The sequence below is a fragment of the Anticarsia gemmatalis genome, chromosome 10, assembly GCF_050436995.1.
Source record: "Anticarsia gemmatalis isolate Benzon Research Colony breed Stoneville strain chromosome 10, ilAntGemm2 primary, whole genome shotgun sequence".
Lineage (NCBI taxonomy): Eukaryota > Metazoa > Arthropoda > Insecta > Lepidoptera > Erebidae > Anticarsia > Anticarsia gemmatalis.
In genome coordinates this window covers 114,537-126,696 of record NC_134754.1, presented here as the reverse complement: position 1 = coordinate 126,696, position 12,160 = coordinate 114,537, and the positions used below count along the sequence as shown (strand labels likewise).

General features: G+C 36.4%; 1 protein-coding gene across 1 annotated transcript in view; it reads right to left on the bottom strand.

Moving 5' to 3' along the window:
- LOC142975968 (organic cation transporter protein-like) overlaps positions 1–7,206 on the bottom strand; it is a 29,660-nt gene extending 22,454 nt beyond the window's left edge. Inside the window, exon 1 of the mRNA XM_076119134.1 lies at positions 6,916–7,206. Coding sequence (XP_075975249.1) covers positions 6,916–7,055 — 140 coding nt within the window. The 5' untranslated portion in view covers positions 7,056–7,206. The remainder of the gene's footprint in view (positions 1–6,915) is intronic.
- Positions 7,207–12,160: the final 4,954 nt, after the last annotated feature.

Here is a 12,160-nt window from a genome sequence, read left to right as displayed (position 1 = left end):
CGTCTACAATCGCTAAAAAAATCTAAGCAATCAATTGGAATTATATCTTTAATTATGGTCAAAATAAATAATCCTTTCGTATTTATTCACCTCATTATAACCTGATAACGTTTTTCGCAAAAGATGTTTTGCAATTCTACGTACAAGCCTCTCATAAAAATTATGATATTGATACGCAGATGGTTAAAATATCGCAATAAAACTGTCATGTGACTGAGCTGAAAACGCAGAGAAAAACAACGAGATGCAACTAAATAATGATACATTGAATATTTATAATGAGCCAACAATTACGTAACCGTGACATTTGAGAAACTGTTCAATCAATATCATAACTGAACTGTTTGCGAACTATACGCGCAGTCCTACGTGAGTGACGAGCGCGATGCTGTACATACATAGGTACATACGAGTAGGTAGGGCAGTTATGAGCGATGAAAAGCGACATATCTTTGTAATTTGACATAATATAATTAAATGTTCAACACACGTTGTCGTCGTATTGCATTGCGTTGCATTCGTAGGACAGCGCCAGCAACCTTATTATAAAACCTAGTTTATAAATAAACCAAAGTTAAATGTCTAAAATTGTATGGAATTGTATCATTAATGTCTGGTTTTGTTTTAAAATTGGTTTCGTAATAAGAGGCTAGGTGTTCGATAGTCTGTTGACTGTACTGAATAACTTGTGTATAAGTTGAGAAGTGTTCTCAGTATTGCTAAAGCTAGGGCTTTCACTTATTTATAGATATGATTGAGGCTCGGTTTAATACGATTCAATAATAATAATGTTAGCAAATACATATAATGCCATCAAAAACATTCTGTAAAAACCTCAAGTCTCGCCGTAAAAAGTTGTGAGATCTATATAATACCAAGTCGATTAATCTATTTAGTCTCTACTTAAAGGACCTTCTGTCTTAAGTTATTACGTATGTTATTATCATGCCAATTAATAAAAATACCTTTAAAACAAATAGACCGACCTGGCCATCGCATGATTTAATTATTAGTCTGTATCACACTAATCAGCACGACGAGAAGTTAATGCTCCTGAAATGTTAATGGCGAATTTGTGTTTTCTTGCGATGACCAAGTCGATCTATTTGTTTTAAAGGTATTTTTTTAAATTGGCATTATAATAACATACGTAATAACTTAAGACAGAAGGTCCTTTAAGTAGAGACTAAATAGATTAATCGACTTGGTATTATATAGATCTCACAACTTTTTACGGCGAGACTTGAGGTTTTTACAGAATGTTTTTGATGGCATCTCACTTCTTTTTGTAGAGCGAACATAAGTCCAATTTGTATGGAAAGACGTGTTTTTTTTCATAATTCCACATATTTTCCTATGGGAATGTTGTTCAGTTTCATGGGCTAAACACCCTTAACCACCCTATACCCCCTCCCGTTATGCCTCATATAGTAGGTACCTATTTACACCTATTTATCTGGGGGCACGGAAGTGCCCCCGCAAGTCGAGCAAAAAAAAGCGGCACGGCCGTAACATCCTTTTCTCGAAGCAATTCGGGCTATTTTGGACACCCCTATAATTTCGTTGTGGATAAAACAAGAAGCCTGGATTTTCAGCAACTAATCAGTGATTGTATAAACACAGTATATTTAAAATTTCAGACAATTTGAATTAGTAGTTTAAGAATGACAACTTGTTAAAATTTTTAATTTTGTCACTCACTGATTCACTGACTCACTGACCCACCGATCATCAAAAGTCCAAGGTACTTCTAGCAGACTTAGAAGCTTAAAATTTAGATTACAAATAGGGTTTAGTGTCTTAATCATGGGAAAAATTAAATATTTTCTAATTTCGGTCCAGTTTTCTAAATACACCAACTGCAACAATAACTTTGTAATCCCATATAAATGTATAAAATTACAAGGTTACATTTGCAGTTAATGAATTATTATTACTGTAGAAAATAAAATAAATAGGTGTAAATAGGTACACCTACTATATGAGGCATAACGGGAGGGGGTATACGGTGGGTAAGGGTGTTTAGCCCATGAAACTGAACAACATTCCCGTAGGAAAATATGTTGAATTATGAAAAAAAAACGTCTTTTCATACAAATTGGACTAATATGTTCGCTCTACAAAAAGAAGTGAGATGCCATCAAAAACATTCTGTAAAAACCTCAAGTCTCGCCGTAAAAAGTTGTGAGATCTATATAATACCAAGTCGATTAATCTATTTAGTCTCTACTTAAAGGACCTTCTGTCTTAAGTTATTACGTATGTTATTATAATGCCAATTTAAAAAAAAAACCTTTGAAACAAATAGATCGACTTGGTCATCGCAAGAAAACACATATTAGCCATTAACATTTCAGGAGCATTAACTTCTCGTCGTGCTGTGTAGTGTGATACATACTAATAATCAAATTATGCGATGGCCAGGTCGGTCTATTTGTTTTAAAGGTATTTTTTTTTTAATTGGCATGAAAATAACATACGTAATAACTTAAGACAGAAGGTCCTTTAAGTAGAGACTAAATAGATTAATCGACTTGGTATTATATAGATCTCACAACTTTTTACGGCGAGACTTGAGGTTTTTACAGAATGTTTTTGATGGCATTTTATTTTCTACAGTAATAATAATTCATTAACTGCAAATGTAACCTTGTAATCTTATACATTTATATGGGATTACAGAGTTATTGTTGCAGTTGGTGTATTTAGAAAACTGGACCGAAATTAGAAAGTATTACATTTTTCCCATGATTAAGACACTAAACCCTATTTGTATTCTAAATTTTAAGCTTCTAAGTCTGCTAGAAGTACCTTAGACTTTTGATGATCGGTGAGTCAGTGAGTCAGTGAATCAGTGAGTGACAAAATTCAAAATTTTAACAAGTTGTCATTCTTAAACTACTGGTTCAAATTGACTGAAATTTTAAATATACTGTGTTTATACAATGACTAATTAGTTGCTGAAAATCCAGGCTTCTTGTTTTACTCATAACGAAATTATAGGGGTGTCAAAAATAGCCCGAATCGCTTCGAGAAAAGGATGTTACGGCCGTGCCGCTTTTTTTTTGCTCGACTTGCGGGGGCACTTCCGTGCCCCCAGATATATGAGTATTAGCTAATTCTGAGCAATATCGGGATTAACGTATCTCTAACGCAGGAGTAAAATCATGTGGTTAAGAATGATTCATTAGCCTTGAAGGAAGGCACACACAAAAATTAATGGATATACCTACTGAATTAAGGATAATCTTGGCTTAAAAAAGGAAAAAAATCTAATCTCAGAAAAAGAAGGAAAGTTCTTTCTAGCTAAACTTTGAGGAAATAATTTTTAAAAATTCTCCTCGTTTAAGGATAAAATCTAGTAGACGTTGTCTATCGCCCCTAGTGACAGTCGTATAAAGCGCGGGTGACTGTAGACTGCAGTTATCTGAATCAACTACTAGTAAAACCACCTCGCCTGCTTCAACACATACAAACAACTTACTACTGGAACTTCTTTAGCATAAGAATCTTGTGGTATCATGAGAAGATCTTTACTTAAATCTAATTGAATAAAGAACTTAATTAAAAAGGGGAACTTAAAAGTCTCATATTAAAAGCTACTCTCGCTCTTATTATTCGCTTTATTTTCTTCAATTATTTTCGGGTCTGTAACTGCTTTGAGTAAGAACTTGAAAGTAATAAAAACACATCTAAAGTTCGATGAGGAGATTGGATAAAGAGCGGTGCTTTATTTGCTTAAACATGCTTTAAAATTTGTTAAAAGTCTAATTAAAGTTGATAGGCCGCTACCCAAATTAATTGAAGAATTTATTTGGACGATCATTAATTCAAGAACAACTTCTTAAATTAGAACTCTAATAAACTAGTTAATTATCTTTTTTTTACAGATCTTTGAATGAACATCATTATAACATAATTGTTTATTACACAGTAAATTAAACCGCGAGTTAATGATTGCTCTCCGATGATTAAGTAACGTAAACGTTCTAATAACGCAATGTAAACAACAATTAATTAAATAATTCAATCAGTAACATTTACTATCGATATATTCCGACACGAGGCGAAATAATCACTCTCATACAATTCAATGAGACTTTAATTGCCTTACATTCTACATTACTAACAAACATACATTTATACATACATTCATACATACATACATACAAACAAACATGTGTAATAATAATATTAACCACATATATTAATAGGTTTATTAATATTTGTTATTATTTTCCGCTATGCTTTTGCGACGTTCCGCGAAAATTGCGGTTGTTGGCAATATGGACCTTTGCGAACTTTATGAGTAGTAACAAGTAACTATTTTATTTTTATACTTATTACTCATTGATTAATGCGTTTCCTTCTCTTGAAGTTCAGGTTTTAAAGTAACTTAGAATTTTGGAAATTGTATTTGTTTTTAGTGAAGGACTTTGCCAAATCGGATAAGTACTTAGCTTAGAGTACTTGAACTATCAATATCACTTTAGTTTCTAAATAACGGAGTGACTAAATATCTGTTTGACTTAAATTATGTAGGTACTAAATCTTTTTCATCTATGAACTTATGAAGTTACAAATGCAATAATAAAAGAAAATCGAACTTTCATCATTTCAATCATCAAAATGAAATCAATGGAATGAGTAGTTCTGTTATTCAATTTGACATCATTAAACTTTTTTTTTTCAGTAAAAGGCCTATTCTTTGCCAATACTTCATACTACACCTGAAATTTAGTAACATATCATAAAATTCAGTCATAATAATTTCTTAAGTGAAACTTATATTTTAAGTGCACATGTACTGTGGTCGCGTGTGTGGTGAACTTTGATGCGCAGTGGTGTAGCGGCCATTATCAACGAGTGCGAGTGTGGTTGTAGTGTGGTCGTCACTGGTCGCAGCGTGGCCCCCGTGCCCGCCGTGGCGCTACCCCAAGGTCACATGTCTATAAATATTTCGCAACAGGAACCACATAATACACCGTGTACTTTATGTGAATTCCGCAAAAGATCTGCGCACTTTTATAACATTCACGAATCATTTGAATAAATACATTTTACATTGAAATATAACGTTCTAAGTTTAGTACAAAAACTACTCACTGTTTTTCTGACTTTAGTAGAGTTTTCGCGCAATAACGCGTTTGTTAAAGAACTAGTCGATAAGTCATAAGTAATTATTACAATAATTAATTGTGTGTAGCGTTCAAGGGAGAGCTTTGTTAGATAATAATTAATAGCTTCTTGTTAAGAAGTATCCTGCGATGGATGTTTCTGTGAACCTATTGTGTTCCATCATTTTTTATAATTAATAACGAATAACATTTAATTATAATACAGTAATTGTTACCGTAACATAATAACTTGTCATTAAAATTTCATAGCCATTTTTTTCAGTTTTATCATTTAGTCTGTAAAACCTTGCCATCTTTATAGTGTTAGTTAAAAATAATCCAACTATACAACATTCATACATAGGTATAATAAATAAAAAGTATTTATATTTAAATTTCAGCTCAATTTTTTGTCCACTGTTAGGTATTTTGTTTGATAAACAGTTCTTCAAATAATTAATAGCTAAGATTGATTGATTTACGAAAAATAGTTTTAAGTTCTTGAGGTGCTTTTTTATAGGTTTTAGAGTTTATAATATTTATTTACCTATAACATTTAATATGTAAATTATACGGTACTTAAATAGGTATGTCGTATCATTGCAGTCCAGCAAACAACATAAATTTTCACGACCAACACGAAAATTAGATCACGTTTTTTACGGACATTATTTAAATAAGAAACGAAAGTATTTCTAAATATATTTTCTACGGTTCAAAGATATACAAGATATATGTTTTAGAGGTTAAATAAATATAATAGTGACATGTGCAAAACTTATTTAAGCTTGCGCCCTTTTCATTGATGCGCGGCGCGGTGCCGCGGCGTGACGGTCTGACTCACGATGCCGAAACGTCTGCGAAGTACCCGCCACACAAGCCACTCGCCACACTCACAAGACTATTAATATAACCAACATCTTCTTAATTTAACTTTTTATTATTACTCTACACTTATTATTAAGCTTTCTCGTCATCTCTCTAATTAAATCTATTCTTAACTGTAATCAAATCTCACTCGTATTTACGTAAACACAGGTTTTCTTTAATCAGTTGCGCATAATCCGCACCGGCGTGTTGTAATTTACCTCAACAAATATGAATGTTATCAAATAAACACGGAAATTATTCAAACACCCACGTGATATTGTTCATGTATTTGTACAGATTTTCAAAATTAACGCAGTATTTAATATCGTTAAGCATTCTTTTTTTATTATGTTTTTAAAATCAATTTTAAGTGAACGCTTAGTTTTGTTCACGCGTTAAGTTTAAATTGATTCACATGTTGATGCGAATGTCCACAACATGTTCATATAACGCGATAATGTTCGACTTACGCGCACTTATCGACATTCCACCTAACCACCGCTAAGTGCGCTAAGTGTTTTTGTATATTTATGTAAAATAGTTCAAAATAAACTTCAGCCGACGGCCGAGGTCATAGTTCATTGAATATTTGAGTACAGTTCTTGGATTTTACATGTTTACAGCGTGTTTCACCTCCGTTTTACCTTCTGCTTATAAACAATTTTTATCTTTAAAATAGGGTTTAATTTTACTATTATAATTTAAAATTATTCAATAATTGATATTTAACAGCGATCCGATCGACGGGTTCAAATCCTGATCGACAGAATTAGCCTAAACATTAATATAGATAACTAGGTGAGTTTGTTTACATGACACGCGTGTCTGAAAGCTGCACGCTCCCGGCAGGGTCGCGTGCGGCGCGCGGTGCACGCGACGTGCAGGGAGGTGCAGACTTGCAGTGAGAAGCAGTAAGATGGTCAGTTACCTGTGCGGCGTGGGCGCGGCCAGGAACACGTAGTTGGTGCCGTACGCGCCGGTCAGCAGCACCGGCAGCGCCAGCAGCAGCGCCAGCCGCGCCTGCCAGCGGCCCCAGCCCGAGCACCACTCCTCGCGCACTCCCGACATGTCACCACTGTTGCACTGCGGACACTGCTCCCAACCTAACAGACTGCTTCAGCTAGCGTGCGGGAGCTCGCGGCGTGAGACTGAGTGTTGTCTAGCGGGCGTCGCGTCCCTCCCGGCGGAAGGTCGGCGTGGCAGTGCCGCGCGAGGAGCGCCCACGCGCCCCCTCGGCACTCCCCCGCCCCGCGCCCCGCACGCGCGCCCCTCACCCCCCTCGCCCCGCCTCACCCGCCACCGCTTCAGGATCACCTGTTTCAGCTTACGGCTCGAAGCTAAACCGAGACACTGCGAGCGATTGACAGTTGACCCACTATGTGATAACGCGCGCCGACGCAAACTCGACCCTAATTCGCGGAGCGTAGGTGCAATGTACCGCGGCGAGCATCGCGGAAGCGAAGGAGCGCCACGTGCTTGCGCTTGGACATAAACACTAAAATAAATATGTAGCTAACCGCTTTTAGCCGTACATCACTGTGAAGGTAACGACTAAGCACGGGCAGACTCATTTTTCATGACTTAGTGAGTTCTGGCCGAGAGCCAAGTAGGACGAGCAAATATCATCCAGTTCATAGTAATTGTTCGCACACGGAGGGGGAGTGAGCGGAGTGACAGCTTGCGTGTTTATGTGTTACGCTGACGCCAGCGCCGACCGGCGACCGGCGAGTGCGCAGTTCGACCACCGCGCACCGGTCAATGTTACCATTACATAGGTTTTTTTAGGATTCACTAACTGTACATTAAAAGCTAGTGTTTGAAATGAGTATGTATTTATTCAGGCTGTGCTTGTTATAACCGGCTCGTGGTCATGTGATCTCGACAGTGAATGTAATCGAGCACAACTGTCACACATAGTAACAGAACGTTATTACGTTCAGAAGGTCCGGACATAAACGAAGCGTGCACAAATCTGAGGATCGTGGATTGTGAATGTTAAACTGTACTAAAATAATTTCTAAGAAAAATCCACCCCAGAGATAATGTCTCATCCCCCATAATTTTTAGTCTTCAGTATCTAAAATGAATCCAATCCAATTACGTAACAAATAAAACACCTCTAACCATGATTTTCAGACACTGAAAGTAGCTTTACAATCTTTCATCAACGGGTAAGTAACGTTTATTTCTTCATTTTTATAAGAAGTGTACGTGTATTATAAGTTTTATAAGTGTATCTACGGACTGAAAGATGTGAAACTCAATACTAAACAGACTGAAACAGGCGTGTGCTCAAAGTTAAACTTATCATTGTGCTATAAAATAGTGAACAAAACAAAGTGAGTAAGTTCTGTAAATATCTGAAAGCTGGTATAAATACAAGAGCGAGGCGGGAGGTGCCACTGTCCGTCTGCGTGATGTTGTTTGTGTCCACTCTACAATCACGAGCATACATATTATACACACTATCATACATTTACTAAATGATACTAATGAAAACGTTAAGATTACAGCTATTTGTATCATTATCACTATCAGACTTTTCAGAGCCTTTCCCGCTAACGTCAATTATCCCTTTCGCGGCATTTGTTTACATCAAAAATGAATCTTACGATTATCGAGTATTCACAATTAATTAAAATTAATTTCTAATCTTTTTATTTAAAAGATTAATTTGGTTACTACATGCCCTAGAATCTTATCTTAAGAGCTTTCAAATACCAGCAAAGATTAGTTACTTTGTTTTGTTATAAATTTTTGCAGCACACTCATTTTACGCCTCTATACTGGAACTTTTTAGGTAATGGTTGTATTGTTTGTACAATAACTTTCATAGAAAATAGAAGACTATTTTCTACGCTAAGTTCGCTCACGAGTATACTTATTTTCAGTACATAATCATTGGTTGTTGTAAATAATCGTCCCACGCGGCACGCGCCCCGCGCCGTGTAGTGTGTGGTGTGTGTGTTATCGCGTGTTGTGTCTAAGTCGCAGCTTATTCGCGCCACACTACCGCCGCCGCCGCCCGCGCTATTATCCACGATATTCTCTCCGGGCTCGCGTTCATAACGATACTGTTGTTACTTGACTCCACAGTCCACGCGTTATCGAAAGCTTTTGATAACACATCCTACTCATGTCTACTGCGATCTTCTTTAACTGCTATCTGTATTTTGGTATGTTGTTATGTCTTCCTTAGAAAACCTTTCAGGAGATAATATTCAGAAAAGGTAATTTCCTTTGCCAATTTTCGGGCAGAAAACAATAATATAAATGATGAATCTATTCGTCATAACAATCAAACAAAGTTACAAGTGAGGACGTTTATAAAATTAGGAAAATGTTATACAAGCAATAAGGAGTCTTCGTTGTGCCGACTTGTGCCAGATCTCGTAGCGTCTACTCTACGCCAATTTCTTTATTACTCAGCGACATTTAGTGTCATGTTTGTTTCACAGATGTTTATAAGTAATCAAGATTACGCGTAACTGTAAACACATATGTGATAGAAGTAAATACAGGTGTAACGGTGAAAGCTGGGCGTGTGTGACAGCGTGTACTGCGCCTGTAGTGGCCTGTACTCGAGCTAGGACGCGGTAATCTGCAAGTTACGGCACTTGCTCCACTCACTTGTCAACGACGGTAGTTTTCCGACGACCACGCCGGCGCCGGCGCCACCGACCTGCCTCACAACACCATGTGACCGACGTTACATAAACCACACACACATAAATACAAGTAAGTATACATATAATGTACTCACACACTCGTGGCAGCATGTTTACATAAGCAGGTAGACAACTGTTTAGGCAGGTTATTGCAACTGCAGTTAAACTCGTCGTAAAGGTCGGGAGGTAATAAGGAGTGCCGTCTAATTATCCCGTTTGTATATTGACGTAGAAGCAGGAAATTATGCAAAGACGGATCTTAGCGCAATTTCCTTCAATCCTGTGTCAATTGCATCTGGAAACTATATTTTAGAAAAGCTCAGATTTATTTAAAAAAAAATTATGCTGAAGGAAGTAAAATAGGTTTAACCAATGTTTAAATGATAAAATGAGATGTGATTTTATGTTGAACTATTACTTTCTGCAGCTTTTATCGACATAACACAAGGAAAGAGATTCGAGTTCTCCAGTCCCTTTACGACTGTTTTAATTATTTGCTAATTTAGGTTGATCTATCAGTCCCACATTACTGTGTGTTGCACAAAGTAGCACTATCATATGGTAGAGAGCAAACCAGTAATAGTGAGTGTTCACGTGACAGCTGTTACTGAGCCGTGGAACAAAAGCCTCTCTCCGTTCACTTTCACCCTCGCGTTCGTTAAGCTGACGATCACTACGCGAGTAGGAAAGTTACATTAACAAGGAAATATGAAATAATTCGTGTATTATTTTTCATAAACAAATGCACTTTGAGAAGCACTTTTTCTTGACCATATATACTTCTAGTGATATCCGACATTGTTTAGGGGAAGAAGTTCTATGCTCTTTGCTTGACCTCTTGATCGGCAATCGTAAACGCCAGCTCTTAAGAATAACTTCTTTATGTTATTTATAAGTTTGATGTTATTAACGAATTTTCTAGAAAATTCTTTAGAAAAATAAGTTCAGTAAAAATACAATTTTATTTCCGGCTGTGTGGTGTGATGTGCTGTGTTCGTGCTGGCAGCTTGACAAGATGTAGGTACTTGGTAAAGCTGCCATAGTAAAGTTTTGCATGTTACAAGTGGGTGATAGTTTAGTGTGTATATGTATACTAGTGGAGCGACACCGCGGCTCACGCAACGCGCTTTATTATATTTTCGCCAATGACATTGTTAACTACAACGTTTTGTAAATGTATTTTGTAAAGGGTTTATAGTTAGGTTATCGAATTGATGAAACCTTGTATTTAACACGTAATCTCTGCTGCCTTTTGGCAATTACGAAAGCAAAGTCTTCAGTAGCTCTTTGAATAACACTGACTTGAAGAGACAGTCAAGACACATAGTTCATTTATAGTATACATTTAACTTACACACACACTTTAATTACTGTAGCAATTCTGTTCATATTAAAATCGGAAAAATATTATTTTTCCATTTCTGTATATAAACAAAATTAACTTAGTAAATAAGAAAATAATATGCAATATCACGTGTTTTACCCATATAAAACGTAGTAACATAACAGTTTTGCGACTGAAAAGATCTATTGTTAGGTAAAATGACAAATATCATAAAGTTTTATAATAACTCTTGTGTTTTCAGGTGTTCTATTGTATAATTATTGTGCGCGCTGAACACCGCGGCGCACTTGTACTCACACTCTTTTTAGGCTAAAACTGCAACGAAAACATGTAATTATATTCGCAATTCATTGAAAACAATAGGTACTGACCTGACCTTGTACATTTCTTTTTCAGAAAAAATAACATACACAACAGTATAGTGTTCATTATAGGGTACAATGTTTGTACTACAAACAAAAATATATTTGAGGCGACTTGAATAGCTTACTATCTCATTCCCGACAGCATCGAACACCGTGTTTGTCGTTATTCGAAATCTTATATTTAAAGCACCGTCAACGTCAAAAATGCAGGGAAATAGCGGTTTTCTGCCCTGGTAAATACTTACCACGCACAGTGTAAGTATTAGTGTATAAACGTTACATGTGAGCTTTGAATACGAAAAGTTAAACTAACCATTAGACCTTAAAGTTTTCAAACTCCACTATTCATCGGTCAGGGACAATCAATGTTCGTTATAAAAACCCCGGTAAGTACCTTGACGTGCGGCTTCTCGTGACTCCGGCCTGATGTCATGATGTCACATGACAGAAGAGCGGCGATCACTGAAGACGCTCGACCAGTCAACCCTGACCAACTACTTAACATGGACCATAACTTGGCATCACACAATAGTTTACAACAAACATTAGAGATCCGCAGATCGCCTTCAATAATATTGATTTTATTAGAGAATATACATATAAAAGTGAAGATAATTTGATATATGGGAATTAAAAAAGGCTTGGAAACCGCTTATAGGGAGTTCAACTCATAAATTCCTGAACAACTAGTGGGGTATGAAACCTGTGAGATGTCTTGAATAATCTTTAAATGTAAAATAATAATGAACAAACGCAATTGAATGTATCGTGAATTTTATATATTATGTGCCATTA